Source organism: Sorex araneus, chromosome 2 (genome assembly GCF_027595985.1).
Source record: "Sorex araneus isolate mSorAra2 chromosome 2, mSorAra2.pri, whole genome shotgun sequence".
NCBI lineage: Eukaryota > Metazoa > Chordata > Mammalia > Eulipotyphla > Soricidae > Sorex > Sorex araneus.
The window spans coordinates 281,862,953-281,878,444 of record NC_073303.1 but is presented as its reverse complement, the minus strand read 5'-3'; the positions used below and the strand labels follow the sequence as shown (position 1 = coordinate 281,878,444).

Sequence of the window (15,492 nt, the reverse complement as noted above, 5' to 3'; positions counted from 1 at the left end):
ACAGAGTTTGTCCATGACCGTGCTCTTAACTTATATAGTTAAGTATTATGGTGCTTGGCCAGATCCATTTCGATGCCAGGGTAGCTCACAGCTTGCCCTGAGGCCATCAGTCCCTGGTTGGGACCCTGATCTTGGAGTGCTAGGAACTAAATGCAACTGAGGCTTAAGTCAAGTAAATACGGATGCCCAGGAGTAAATATTATTTTGCAGTCAATCAACTCCCATGTTACATAGCATAGCATCAATTGTTTTCCTATGTCTGTACAAAAAGGACACTGCTAAATAAACCATACAAATGATATAAAGGAAAGAGAAAAGCAATATAGGATTATTAGTTGTGCCTCAGTTGCTCTGTTGTAGGAGTGGCTCAATAAACCTTAAACTCTGTGGGAGCAGCAAAGACAGCCCAGTGCTATCCAACAATTACTGAAAATACTACGGAGAATTTGAGTAGAAGAACTGTATGAATGCCAAATTTTAGAGACTTAGCTTTCTCTTTTTGGGGGAGAGGGTAGGGACCACACCTGGCTGTGCTAGGGCTTACTCCTGGCTCTGTGCTCAGGGGTCACTCCTGGCGGGCTGTGGAGACCACAGGTGGTGCCGGGGATGGACCTGGGTGACCGCTGACAAGACAAGTGCCCCACTCGCTCCAGCCCTCAGCTTTCTCCTTTTGTTCACTGTCAGGCTCTTTCACAGAACTACCTCGGAGGATAAAACGAGATGATCTATATAAAATGTTGGTGATAATGAACACTTAGTTTCTATTTCTAAGTGTCTGAAGCTTCAAATCCACATCTACCCAGACACATAGAAGTGACAGACTCTAAAGTCTGCTGGCTCTAACACTGTGAGTGCAATGTAAAACCTCAAGCACTTTAACTATGACATATTAAACATCTGTTACTATTGACGATCTCCCTGATTCCACACTAGCTAGTGCATCAAGATTGCTGCTGTTTCATGGAGTTGCATGTTGAGTACAATCTCAGCAATTAAAATTTCACAGGCTACACACTACGGCATTCTGACAATATCTTAACAGGTATTTATTAATGACTGCTTTTTAAGCCATTTAGAGAGTAACGCTTAATTTTTCCCTTTAGCAGCAGAAAGGTTTTCTTTCTTTCTTTCTTTCTTTCTTTCTTTCTTTCTTTCTTTCTTTCTTTCTTTCTTTCTTTCTTTCTTTCTTTCTTTCTTTCTTTCTTTCTTTCTTCTCTCTCTCTCTCTCTCTTTTTTTTTGGGTCACACCTGACGATGCACAGGGATTACTCCTGGCTCTGCACTCAGGAATTACCCCTGGTGGTGCTTAGGGGACCATAAGGGATGCTGGACATTGAACCTGGGTTGGCTGCATGCAAGGCAAATGCCCTACCTGCCATGCTATTGCTCCAGCTCCAGGTTTTATTTCTGTTAAGGACAAACCAACCATATATATCCAAGGCCTTCCATGACAGATACAACCAGATGTTTTAAAGCTAAGCTCTGCTGGAGTGTGGGTGTGGCTGAGGATAGGCCCAGATCTGCAGAGCTTAAGGAGGAACCTCTCCTAACATTCTCCTTTCAGAGACACCCTTTTTTGTTTCTGGCAAAGACAACATGAAATGGTGTGTAACTGATGAGGGAGAGGTGGGTAGTGAAAGAATGATGACGACCAGGATTCTCAACAACTGATGCTGATCGAATCCCTCTTTGAACTAAATTTCTCCTGAATTTCTTGACCCCTTTTCGAATAATCTCTTCCTCCTTAATCTTTGTTCAGCATCATTAAAAAAAAGTAGGGCTATATTTGGAAGTTCTTGGCGAGGGGGATCTTGGGTCACTCCCACAATTGTGCAGAGTGTTAGGAATCAGACTCAAGGCTTCTACTTCTCAAGCATAAGGCATGTGCTCTACCACTTAAGTCTCATGCCCTCCATGTGAATATTCCCCTATACTTTGGGAAAAGTTTCTTTGTCTCCACCTGTCTCTCAGGGTTCTATTTCTTGTTTGCTGCCTAGCAGTCTCATCCCCCACAGCCATATCTTTAGTCACACTCACTTGCATATACGCCTGCCAAATCTGCATTTCCTGCCCGAGTGTTCAAACGATCAGGAACCTTATGTCTGTCTCTCTCTGTCTGTTTCTTTTCATTCATGCAGCCTGAGTGAATCAGAGGGTGGCATTGATCCAAATCCAAATCCAGAGATGTGGAAATCAACACCTCCCGCTATGCCATTGCTAATCAAGTCTTGCTAATTCTATTACTTTACCATCTGTGAAATTCTCCCTTCCACCCCGTCATGTTCATATCAGGAAAAGAAGATAATAATTCAAAGAACTGGCTTACTGGCTTTCCTACCATTACCCTTTATTAACTTGTCAGGTGTAAAAAGAACTTAGCTGAAGTAAAGTGAGGGTGAGATCTCATTTGTTGATTAAACCAGTTAATGTCCAGCATTTGGGTCATTGGGAAGCCCTCTAATAGGATTGTGTTTTATTCAGTTTCTCATTTCTGAGCTGGATCTGAGTCCTCGTTAAATTCACCCGGATGGTCTGTTGAGGTCCAGACTGCTGACTCCCACCCAGGAAAATCTGCATAACTTAGAAATGATTTAAACTCTCCAGTTCTCAAGGCTTAAAACTGATTGTAGGGACTGGAGAGGTAGTACAGTGGGTAGAACTCTTGCCTTGCATGTGGCCGATCCAGGTTCAATCCCCATCACTCCACATAGCTAACCAAGGTTGCCAGGAGTGATCCCTTAGCACAGAGCCAAGAATAAGCCCTGATCAAGTACTCCCAATCCCAAATCTTCCCACCAAAATCCCCCCCACACCCTGCCGCTAGAGTTATAGCCTAGAGGTTTCCTGGTCTTCAGCCTCCTACAGTCACTCAAATCACACCTTTCCTCATTCTACCTTCCGGGGTGAGAGTTATATTTACTTATACAAGTCTGGTATTTCTTAAAATTTTTCTCCTATTCCCTAATATTGTTTGTCTCTGCTCTCACATTTGAACCACTGTTGTGCTTTTTATGTTTAGATTCTATATTCTTTCTTTTGCAATACTGAGTATTCTGGCTAGACTAAATTTCATTTAGTGTGCTCTTCATACAATTTAGGATTTTTTTTTATACCTTCAATATTTTAGATGAAGAACTGCTATTTTTTGATTATTTTGGATTGCTTCTCTATTTTAAGCTGTGATCCTGTAACTTCATGAAGTTTCATTATGATGGCATCTCTGTTTGTCTATTACTCCCTTCAGTTCTGTGCCTTGCATTTGCCCTCAGGAAAGGGGCATTTTCTTTTATTAAAGCAAGTTTTTGGGTTTGTTTTTGTTTGGGGACTGTAGGATTACACAGCTTCAGGTAGTTTTTTATGTATGATAACATAGCCTCAGGTAGTTTAGGTTTATTGGGTTACTCCCGTTACAGTGCTCCTATTCCTCTTTGTTTATTTGTAGCTTCTTTCTTAGTGTTCTGTTGACTTGTAAATAATGTTTTTCGCTTCTCCTTGAGTCCTTTGCATAGTTTATTCAGAGCAAGTCCTTTTTGTATGGACACAGGAAGACTTAACAAATGTTATGCTTTTGTAACCTGGGAGTCATTTGACTCTACATGATATTTTCCTCCAGGGCATCTGTTCTCTTGACCTAAGCCTCAGCTGCCCTTACTTCCTAGCATCCCCAAAGCAGGGTCCCCGACGTGGGACCAGAAGGACCCAGGGCAAGCGGTGAGTTATGTGCTACCCTGGCATCGATATGGGCCTTGCCAAAGTGCCTAATGCTTGACTATAAGTTAAGAGCTTGATCATGGACAAATACTGTCATGATCCAAACAGTGATAACTAGATTTGGACCCTGCTAGGATGAGGAATGATTAATCTGGCCTGAGTGCTGTGGTCTGAGCCTGTGGCAAGATGTTGCCAGGAGAGCTGCCTTGCAAGCCTCAATGTATCCCGTGCTATGTCCATACAAAAATAACTAGTATTAAGATGTTAATAAGTTTCTGGACTAAGGAAAAGGAAAAAACCTTAAGAGTGAGGAAGGGCTTTGGAATGCCCTGCCCTCAGGAAGGGCTTTCTTATGTTGATTTTGCTACCTGGCTGGGTGTAGCCTAGAAGGCAGGGTGGGAGAGAGAAGGAGGAGGAGACAGAGAAGCCAGGGAGAGGAGGCAGTTGATCCAGAGAGAGGCCGGAGCAGAGCTGGGAGTGCGGGAGATGAGAAAGATGGAAGATTGAATAAATGGCAACTAATCAGCAACCAGCTTGGTCCTCATTCTTCCTTCGCCTGTCCTTGACCACTGGCCGTCCCAATCCAGTCCACACACTGCGGTTCCAGGGCACCGAACGCAGGCGGTGAGACAGAGTTGCCCGGAGAGCCCTCGAGTGCACTCACCCCTCGGCGAGCCTTAGTTTTTTACAGGGGACCACACCCAGGGATGCTCAGGGATTACTCCTGGCTCTGCATTTAGGAATTACTCCAGGCAGTGCTCGAGGGACCCTATGGGATGTTGGGAATCGAACACAGGTCAGTCACATACAAGGCAAGAGCTCTAGCAGCTGTACAATTTCCAGCCCCCAAAACAAATTTGTATGAGAACTTGTCATTTTCTTTTCTTATTTCTATTTCTTATTCCTATGACCGTTTGCTGCATAATTTTTTGGTGGAAACATCTGGGTCAGCTTTTTTTCCCCCCTGCAGGCGGCGCTGTGGTTTCAGTGCTGAAATTCTTCATTTCTCTGGCTGTGACAGAGAGGAAGAGGGAAAGGCATTTTAAGGATCACAAGCTGGGATTAATCACACCTCACCTAGTGGTGAGTGGCAGCGGAGAAGCCTGGGAAAGCGCTAGGATGCCACTCTGCCTCCAAGGCTCTTTCTTCCTGACCCTGATTCATGCCAAAACTCCAAAACTCGGTTAGAGTTCTTCACTTGTGTTCCCTGGTTGGAGAGACGCAGTTTTCCTTAAAGAAGTGGGGAGGAACCTACGCAGTTCATTTACCTGCCAGTAGCCTAAATCACCAGGACTTTTTTTTTTTTTTTTTTTTGCTTTTTGGGTCACACCCAGCAATGCACAGGGGTTACTCCTGGCTCTGCACTCTGGAATTACCTCATGGTGGTGCTCAGGGGACCATATGGGATGCTGGGAATCGAACCCGGGTTGGTCGCGTGCAAGGCAAACGCCCTACCCGCTGTGCTATCGCTCCAGCCCCAGGACTTTTAATAAGATTTTAGTTTTTGTCTTTGGGTCCAGAGCTTGGTTTCTGTCACCAGCACCATCTTTTATCTCTGTTATGCACTCCCTGCAGCTGAGTCTCATTGACCCACAGTAATAGATGCTTAGGAACAGCTATGTATTTCCCCTCGTCTGAATCTGTTAATGGTCACCTAGCTTCAGATATACACATGCATGCGTCTCTCTAAACCGGGGTATGTGGTACTGTTGTCTTTTCTTTTTCGTAACACGTAGGTGGTTTCTGGATGTACTTAAATGGGGAGTTTTATATACAACCATCTGTGATGTCACTGTGCTGGAGGTTTCAGGCAACAACTTCTGAGACGTAACATTAAACACATATGTGACAGACTTCATAAGATTAAAAAAGGTTTTGCGCTTTGAAGGACAACTTCTAATGGGAAAAGAAAACCCATGGAATGGAAGAACGTACCTGCAAATCTTTAATTGCGATTAAAGAGCTGTATTTAAAATATGTAATGATCCCTTACAAGCCAACAATACGATACAAACAACCCAATTAAAAATAGATAAATGAGCTGAACAGTAATTATCCAAAGATACACAAATGACTAGGCTAGTAGAGATAAAGGACACTCACCATCATGTCATTAGAAAATGTAAATCCACAAAGAAATATCAATTCAGACAAATGATGGTGGCAAAAATTAAACAGAGAGATACATATGAGCAAGCAAACTTGGAACATTTATATATTGTTGGGAGAAGTGATATAGGCAATTTGGAAATGTTTATTAGTTCCTCACAAAACTAAAGTTATAAAACCCGGCATTTGTACTCTGAGATACAGGAGAAATAAAAATACATGTTCACACTTGCACTGCACATATTGCATATACTATGATACTAAAAAATGTGGAAATAACTTAAATGTTCAATGATTGATAAATAAATGAATAAAATGTGGTGTATCCATAATAGGATATTATTCAGCTATGACAAGGAATGGAGTACTGATGTATGTACTGACATGAATAAATCTTAAAAACATGCTAAATGAGAGAAAAACGTGAGAAGTAATGCATGATTGCATTTATATGAAATGCACAGAAAAGGCAAATTTATATATATATAAGTAATTTAGTAGTTGTCTAAGAATGGAGAGTAAGGAGAAATAATGGAACAACTATTCAAGGGTTGCCTTTAGGGGTGATGAAATGTTCTAAAACTAAATAGAGTTACATGAAATCTCTGAATATACTATATACCATCCCTAAAGTATACATGTATGTTTAATACATCAAAGTCATAAATTTTATGGTCTGTGAATTATATATCAATAAATCAATTATGTTAACAAGTACATATACTTTGAATTGCTTTGAACTCTTCTAAAGCCTTAAATATTTCTTTACATTAAAAGCATATTCTTTTATATTTCTATATATAAAAGGTAGAGTCAAACAACTACATGTCTATTCCTTTATAATTCTAAATCTGGAAGAAATAATATGTATATATTTTTTGCTTTTGGGTCACACCTGGCAATGCTCAGGGATTACTCCTGGATCTGTGCTCAGGAATTACTCCTGACGATGCTCAGGGGACTATATGGGATGCTGGGAATTGAACCTGGGTTGGCCGAGTGCAAGGCAAACGTCTTACCCTCTGTGCTATCACTCTAGCCCCAAGAAATAATTTTTTTTTAAAAGCTAAGTACCCAACCTCACTGGGAATCTGTGATTAGTCCTTGCATTACATCATCTATTTTGTGCTCTGCTCTGGAATTTAGACTGGATTCTATTTTTACTTGAAATTTTAAACACTACTAACAAATTCCTTTTGATGACAGAAAATTACTTTAATTATATTACTCTAATTTTGTCTATGGTTAAAACTGCTCAGGTATAGTACTGGGAACAGATCATCAACATTTTATTTAACATGGTGGTTTCTATATACATAAGATGTAGTGTGAAAGAAAAATGCTCTAATCATCCGACTCTAGAAGCCTGTTCAGGAATAAGAGACAAATAGTTGTTTAATACTGTTATTACTTTCAATGCATCAGGATGGTAACGATGAAATAATAGTTACCTGACTATTAGAACCAAATCTCTATTTTAAAAATGATATATGAATATAAAAATTAATGGTCTGGTTCAAATGTACAAGGCAATGTAGGCATAAAAAACCATTACACTGTCTTCATTACGTGCTTTTCATCTACATGGTTCTTAAATCAGTTTAAAAGAACTTTGGGGACCAGAGAGATAGTATAACAAGTAGGGCACGTGCCTTGCACAGGGCTGATTTGGACTCACCCTCCAACATCCCATATGGTCCCACAAGCACTACCCAGAGAAAGTCCTGAGTACAGAGCCAAGAGTAACCCTCGAGCATGGCTGGGTGTGGCCCCAAACCCAACACATAAAATAAAAGAACATCATCTTTTTTGAGTAGCAATTCAGTGGCTTAAATAGTTAATCCTCCACTGAGAGTGAGTGTATGACAACAGGAAAGAAAAAGATTTCTGCATAATTACCTTCTTTTCTCTCCTACTCCTTAGCTGTTTGCCCATGAATAGAAAATTGACCATGCAGTAGTTTGTTTCTGTCATTAACTCGTTAGCTCCTTAAAAAAATGTTGTCCTTGGGGTGGGCGGTGGTTGTGCCCCATCCAGCTGTTCTCAGGGCTTACTCCTGGCTCTGTGCTCAAGGGCCACTCCTGGTGGTTCTTGGGTCATCGGGACTGAAATGGTCGGTTGCATGGAAATCAAGTGCCTTAACCCCTGTCCTAACTCCTCAGCTCCATTTTTTTTTTAAATCTCTACGAGCATGTGCCATAGCATAGTTTATCCTTGAAGTTAGTAGGAGAAAGAAAAGGAAGGAATGGAAAGCAAAGAAAGGAATAAAAGAGAGAGAATGAAAGGAGAAATGGAGGTTAAGAGGGATAGGGAGATAAAAGAAGAAAGGAGGGAAGAGAGGGAGAGAGATTTGTCTGGTGACTTGTTCCTGGCACATGAAGTTATTTCTTGGGAAGAAAGAGAGGGAAGATCACCTGGAGAATAAAGTTTAAACTAGAATTTTTTTGTGGGTTTTTTTTTTTTTTTGACTGAGAAAAGCAGAGGATATCAACTCTTGCTGAAAGCCCCAAACTGATAAGCCTATAAAAATTTGCAGAAAGGTAAGAAAGGAAGGTCCCAGTTAGGTTGGCAGCTCATCAAGCTGTTATGCCCTTAGACATTTTATATCACTTTTCTGTTGTTGCATGACATCTTACTGCAAATTAAACAGCTTAAAACAACACAGACTTACTGTTGCAGAATTTCTTTGGGGTCCAAGTTTTATTATTATTTTTCTTTTTTTGCCACACCTAGCAGTGCTTAGATCTGGACTCAGGAGTCACTCCTGGTAGAGTGCTCAGGGGAACAACTGGGATGCTGGGGATCGAACCCAGGTTGGTCACGTGTAAGGCAAGCATCCTTACCTTTTGTACTGCACTAACACCCTGGCCCCTGGGTTCCAGGATTTACTAAGTTCTCCACTTAGAGTCCCTCAAGGGTACCGCAGATCTACGGTTCTCATATGGAGCTCCTCCAAACTCACTCTGGTTTCTGGCAGAATTGCATTCCTTGAAGTCTGCGTTGTTGGCTGTTGCTGGAACCCTCTCAGCCTCTAGTGGTCAGTCTTAGCTCCTAGCCATGGCCCTCCCATATTCTTGTAACACAGCAGCTTCAAAGTGAGGCTACAGGGGCTGGAGAGATAGCACAGCGGGTAGGGCGTTTGCCTTGCACGCGGTCGACCTGGGTTCAAATCCCAGCATCCCATATGGTCCCCTGAGCACGGCCAGGGGTAATTCCTGAGTGCAGAGCCAGGAGTAACCCCTGTGCATAGCCAGGTGTGACCCAAAAAAGAAAAAAAAAAGAAAAAAAAAACAAAACAAAGTGAGGCTACATTACTTTGCTCATCAAGGAGCCACGAGCCCAGTCCCCTCTCACGGGGGTAGACTTCTACGGGATGTGCATACTAGGGGATGAATGTTGAGGGTTGTCTTACTATGGAGAGTTTTTGGCTTGTTTTTCTTTAGTGGGCCACACCTGTGGTGCTCAAGGCTTAGTCCTGGCTTTGCATGCAGGGATCTCTCCTGGAGAGCGCAGGGGACCATTTGGGTGTTGGGGACTGAACCCAGGTTGGGTGCGTGCAAGGCAAACACCCTACCTGTTGTACTATCTTTCTGACCCTGATCACAGGAGGCTGTTGGCAAATACCAAATGGGAGCTGATTCCACCTAATAAAAGAAATGGCAGAGACTTTCTCCATGTGATTCATCCAGATTTTTGTTATTACTCAGTAAGATGATCAAAAACAGGGCTCTTCTGTGGCTCAGAAATCCACAAATTTATTTATGGACTCCAGGGAAATGAGAAAGTAGAGTGACAGGATTGCAAAAGTTATCTAGAGGTTGTGGGGCATGAAATTCTTCCCTCTGCACTACAAACAACAGAAAGCTTTTTCTCTCTTATAAGGGATACTTATATCAAAGAAAACACCACTGTAAGTACTACAACAGAAAAGCAAAATCAGCCTAGTGGGCTAAGAGGTACAGTGTAGGGAAGGTTTACCCACCCCTCTCTGGTCTCATCCTGCTCCCCCCATCTGGAAATGGTTTTTAGTTTAATTTTTTTAATCATCACATTGTTTTTCTTTAGGGCTTAATCTCAAAGGGATGTCCCTCCAAGCAACGTACTGTTTATTTTTGTTTTATCTTTACAAAAATATATTCATTCCGTACTTCTTCTTTTATCTGCCTCTTTGAAATTTAGATTATATTTTCAACGTATTCATGCTATCTATATACATAACTATAGGTATAGTCTTTTCGTTGATGTGTGGTATTTATATATGGCATATTTTATTTGCACTTATTTTTTTTCTAGTTTCCCCCTTTATTTCAAGAATTTACAAATATTATTATGTGTTTTCTCATATAAATGTGTAAGTTTTTCTAAGGATACCTATTATTTCTAAGAATACCTAGTGATGGATCCAATGGGTCACGGTGTATACATACAGTACAAATTTTACTAGATAATGCCACTTGTCAAAAGTTGCTCTGTATCTGACAGAACAGCTGTTGGGAGTTCTTTCTGGCATGACCCCTTGACCACTAGAGGTCGCTGGGCTTGTTGGGAGTACCGGGGCCCTGACTTCTCTGGGAACCGGGCTGTTGCCAGGGGAACCTGACATTTCTAAGAATAACATAAATTAGTTGGCCATTGATTTGCCGGTGGTCGATTGCTTGAGACATGGGAAGCAGACATCTTTGGGTGTCAGCAATACTTCACCCTTGCTTCTGCCTTACAGCATCAAGGACAGTGCTCCAGAAGCTTCTTCCTAGTCGTGATAATACCCTGCTTCCCTCCACCACCTGCTCGTTAGTGCCTTAGTGCACCGAGGCATTCTCCCTCAGCCTCTATTTAACCATTGCCTTTCTCATTAAATTTTGTCATATGACTACAAGCCTATGGGCCCGTGTAGGTGGTTATGTCTCTGCCATGCTGGGCACGTGAGTCTCTAGCATCTGCTGCCCTACACCTACGAACCATCTCCTCTTTCCCTGGGTCCCCATAGTTACGAGATAACTACACTCAGCAACATGTTATACTGTGGACTCGTTCATAATTTTCTGTTAATTCATGTATGTTATGGAATTTTGAGTCCATTTTGACTGAGCTTCACATCATACCTTAGAAATAAGTCTTCATTTAGCTGAGGTCCATAGAAAGATTTATTCAAGGAATAAAACTGTGTGTATTAAAGACAAACATACCTGCTTCATCATAGGATACCGTCAATTTTTCTAGCATTTCTCGGTCAATTGACAGAATCTGCTGTTCAAGGATGGTCTGGTAAGACAACACACTGTTTTCTTTGTCTTTCTCGTAGTCCTGAAGATGCTGTTTAAGGGCTTCTGGGAGTCGAGATTTTACATATTCAGCTGCAGTCTGCAGATAAACAGGTAGAGAATCCCATTAGAATCTCATCTTTGGCTCTTTTCACTGCCCTGAAAGAGACAGCTTGTCTCTGGGACACTGTAGAACCAACCCTATAATCAAGAATATTCCTTCTCATTCTACTTTTCATTAACATTGTTATTTTTAATAGAATTCTATTAACTTTCCCCTGGATTTTAATACCATATGACGTTTGTAAATACAGTATGCAATGGGATAGGTGCATTTAATTCACCACATTCACCACCAAAGTTCTAATGTCATTCAGGCTACCAGAGTGATTCCTTCTACCCCACCAAACAACTCTAATTTAAAAGTGAAAAGAAGCAATTTTGATGTGTTATGTCAGTTTTAATTTTCTGTTGAGGTGATATCAATTTATATTTCCACCAACAGTGTATGAGATTTCCTTGTCCTCCACAGTAGGTAGAAGTTGTTTATATAACTTTTTACTTTTTTAAAATATAGATCAATCTTTTCATTAGGGGTGGTATCATCCTCTAGGGGTATACTGGAATAATCCAGAGAGCAGCAGTAGCTTTAGGGGCACTAATAGGGGGTTCTTTCTGTTTGTTCACTTAGAAAAGGTAGATTTCAAGGAGAGCACTGAGTAATTTTTTTTTTCTGAAAAGGGGGCAGTTTGCCCCATAAGTTTGGGAATCTCTCATGTGGGCCATTCTCACAGGTAAGACATGATATCAAATAGATTTGCAGATTTTCATTTCCCTTATTACAGGTGAAGTTGAGGGTTTTTTCCCTATATACTTTATGGTTTCAGATCTTACATCCAAGTCTTTAATCTTTCATTTAAGTAAATTTAGCACAGCGGGTAGGGCGTTTGCCTTGCACACGGCTGACCTGAGTTTGATTCCTCCATCCCTCTTGGAGAGCCTGGCAAGCTACAGAGAGTATCTTGCCCACACGGCAGAACCTGGAAAGCTACTCGTGGTGCATTCGATATGCCAAAAACAGTAACAAGCCTCACAATGGAGACGTTACTGGTGCCCGCTCGAGCAAATCGATGAACGATGGGACGACAGTGCTTAAATGATATGAAATAATGGCCGGGTTTTGATTTTTTGCATGTGGCTGTGCATGCTTCCCTACACCACTTGATGAAGAAACTTTTCTTTCTCCTTTGTATGGTCTTGGTTCCTTTCTCACAAATTAACAATATATGTGCAAATTCACTTTTGGGCTCTTAATCTTACTCCGTTGATTCATTAGTTTGTTTTGTTCCAATAACATGCAGTTTTAGTCACTGTCACTTTGTAGAATTAGTTTTGGGTTAGAACAATATATGCCTGGAACTCCACTACGAAAAACTTTGTAAATCGCAGTGACTTAATAAAAGTTTTTAAAAAGTAAAAAAGTAAAAAGATTCTACTGTAGTTATTTTTTTGAAAGATAAAACAAGGGCTGAGGAAATAGTTCAAAGGACTTCAGCATATACTTTGCATGTGAGTGCCCAAGTTCAGTCTTTAGCACTGACTGGTCCCTTGAGCACTGCTGGGTCCCCCTCACGCCCCCTCCCCCCCAGTTAACATAGGCATCGACTAGGACAAAACCCTTAAACAAAAGAGCACATGAGTAAAACCTGGTGACATATGGGGAAGAACAGGTAAGAAGACTTTAATGGTACAAAACTGGAATAGAAAGATAATGGTTGTGCTTTTGAGGATGAAAATCTGAGTAACGTGAAATATTATGTACTTGATTTTCTTTTCAAGTCTTAACTGCAAGTGTGAAAACTACTACTCACTACTTGATATTTTATGGAACATATACTCACAAAAGAAAACCCTGTGCTAGAATTCAAAAAAACAAGACACCCAAACCAGACCGATAAATTTGGCTACAGATTCCACAAGGACAAAAGTTAATTTCAAGAAAAGATATTGAGTGATACTGAATTAGATTATAATAGAGCCTTCATTAGAGAAAATTATAAAACCACTTTTGGTATTTTTCCCCTCTTGGAAATTGTTAAGGTGAAGTTCATAATGACTTTGAACTTTAATGGACTTAAAAATGGAATTCTGATTAACTTAACCATAAAATGTCTTACAACTTTTAATTAATACTATCTATTTCAAAGTTGTTGATTTTTTAACCACTCTATTAAAATTAAATGTTCTGTTTTACTACCAATTCTAAGACTTAAAATTCAACTTTATATAAGAAATTTTAGGTATGTTTTCAAGAGAAAAATAGAAAATTAATAAATTTTTACTTGAGAAGGCATTTTTAAAACCAAGAAATGAAGTTTATGATTGTTCATAAGGAGTTATGTTCTAAATGTGTATTCTAATATAAATACCAAATTTCAAGGTAACTTTGAAAAGTCAATAAATAAAAGTCAGGATTACAAACCTGGGAAACTTATCTTAAGAAATAACTACTCTTCCCAAAAGAATGCCTCCCAAAGGAGTGATCTTTCAAGATGGGTAAGTTAAAAAATTTTAGTATCTTTAAAATCCTTTAACTTTATAAATTATTTCCCCCCCGACCCTTTTTTGACTTTGGGGTCATTCCTCAAGATCTCAGAAGTTACTTCTGGCTCTGCACTCAGGAATCACTTCTGGAGGTACTGAGGGGGCCCCTGTGGATTCTGGGGATTGAACCCAGGTTGGCCAAATGCAAGATAAGTACTTTACCTGCGGTACTATCTCTCTGGCCCCAAATGATTCACCTTTTTCATTTTATTGAACACATGAGTGTTTGCCATAAATATACCTACACACATAATTGTAATTTGGGAGAGAGAAACCTTCAGGCTCAATGGAAATGAGTGGGACAATGACAGTAACAGAGTGGCAGTGCTTCAGAGGTGAGTGAAAATTGGGAATGGACATTGGTGTCTGAAAGTGGGTAAAAAGGAGGCGCAAAAGCAGCAACTGATCCTTAGACCCATGTCCAAGATGAAGTTATCAGTGATTCCACTCACTATAAGATATAAGATGCATTAGATCTGGGAGACAGAGAGGTAGCATAGTGGGTAGGGTACTCCCCTTGCACACGGCTGACCCAGGTTCAATTGCTGCCATCCCAAACAGTACCCCAAACAATTCCTTGAGCTCTACCAGGAGGTATCCTGGGGGGTAGAGCCAAGAGCAATCCCTGTGCACTGCTGGGTGCAGCCCCCAAACAGAAAATCAACATAAGATACACTAGATCTGACTCTACGGGTATCTGGTGATTGACTCTCTGGGTAGGAAGTCGAATTTAGCATGCTGAAATACACAAAAGAGGGACCGGAATGATAGCACAGCGGGTAGGGCACGCAGCCGACTCGGGTTCGATCCCTGGCATCCCATATGGCCACCCCAGCACTGCAGGGAGTAATTCCTGAGTGCAGAACCAAGAGTAACCCCTGAGCATCGCTGGGTGTGACCCAAAAAGCAAAAATAAAATAAAATACACAAAAGATAAGAAACCAGTTCTGCAAATATGGAGTAGGAAAAGAGTTGAATTTGGGGCAACAAAAAACTCCAGGATAATCACTAGGTACACGAGATAAGGGAGAGATCATAGAGATCATAAGAGATAAAAGAGATATCCTTTCAGCTTGGTGGCCCTGGGAAGACGGAAGTGCTATTTTACCGCAGACAAGGTTTCCCTGCCCTTGAGTGCATCTGTTGATTTGGCAGCAAGTTGCAGACCGCATGTTAGTTTACTAGGGCCCACCTTTGAATCCATCTTTCTTCCAGTGACATATCGTTAATTTCTGACAACTGTTCTTGGGCTCCGGGCACTTGAAAAGGCAGAGAGTGTGTCCTTACTCGCCAGGAAGAGAGCGTAAGGCGAGGGAGCGGTTCCTCTCTCCCAGCTGTCAACAGCATCATTTCCTGCCACTTTTATTCTTCCCCACCCCTATCCTGGAGGGGTTCCTAAATAAGAAAGCATCTTTGAGCGGATGCTCTTGCACTCCTGAATTCATAATCCTGCCTCAAAAGGAGGCTCCTGATTCCTTTAATAGAGACACCAAGAACGACTCCCAGGCTTCACTCTGACGCACATAAATAAAACCTTGTGCTTATTACCGAGTCTGAGAAGGCTCTATAGAATCAAGGCTGTGAACACGCACATGCTGGTCAGTCCTGTGGCAAATGACCACCTCAGAGGGCTAAATGCTCAACATAGGAAAGGCCTGAACTTATCTAATAGAGAAATTCAAATTTCATAATTTAAATATCAAGGTGATGACATGATTTTACGGAGTCCTCAAAGGACAAAATCTTATCGGTTATCTTATTCTTGTTGAAATTTAGGTGGTATAGGATGCCACAGTGTGGAATACAT

The 15,492-nt window shown here is 41.0% G+C and overlaps 1 protein-coding gene across 1 annotated transcript in view; it reads right to left on the bottom strand.

Annotated features, from left to right (window-relative positions):
• Positions 1-15,492, bottom strand: part of PPM1L (protein phosphatase, Mg2+/Mn2+ dependent 1L) — a 238,831-nt gene that overhangs the window by 47,612 nt on the left and 175,727 nt on the right. Inside the window, exon 2 of the mRNA XM_004602966.2 lies at positions 11,007-11,181. Coding sequence (XP_004603023.1) covers positions 11,007-11,181 — 175 coding nt within the window. The remainder of the gene's footprint in view (positions 1-11,006; positions 11,182-15,492) is intronic.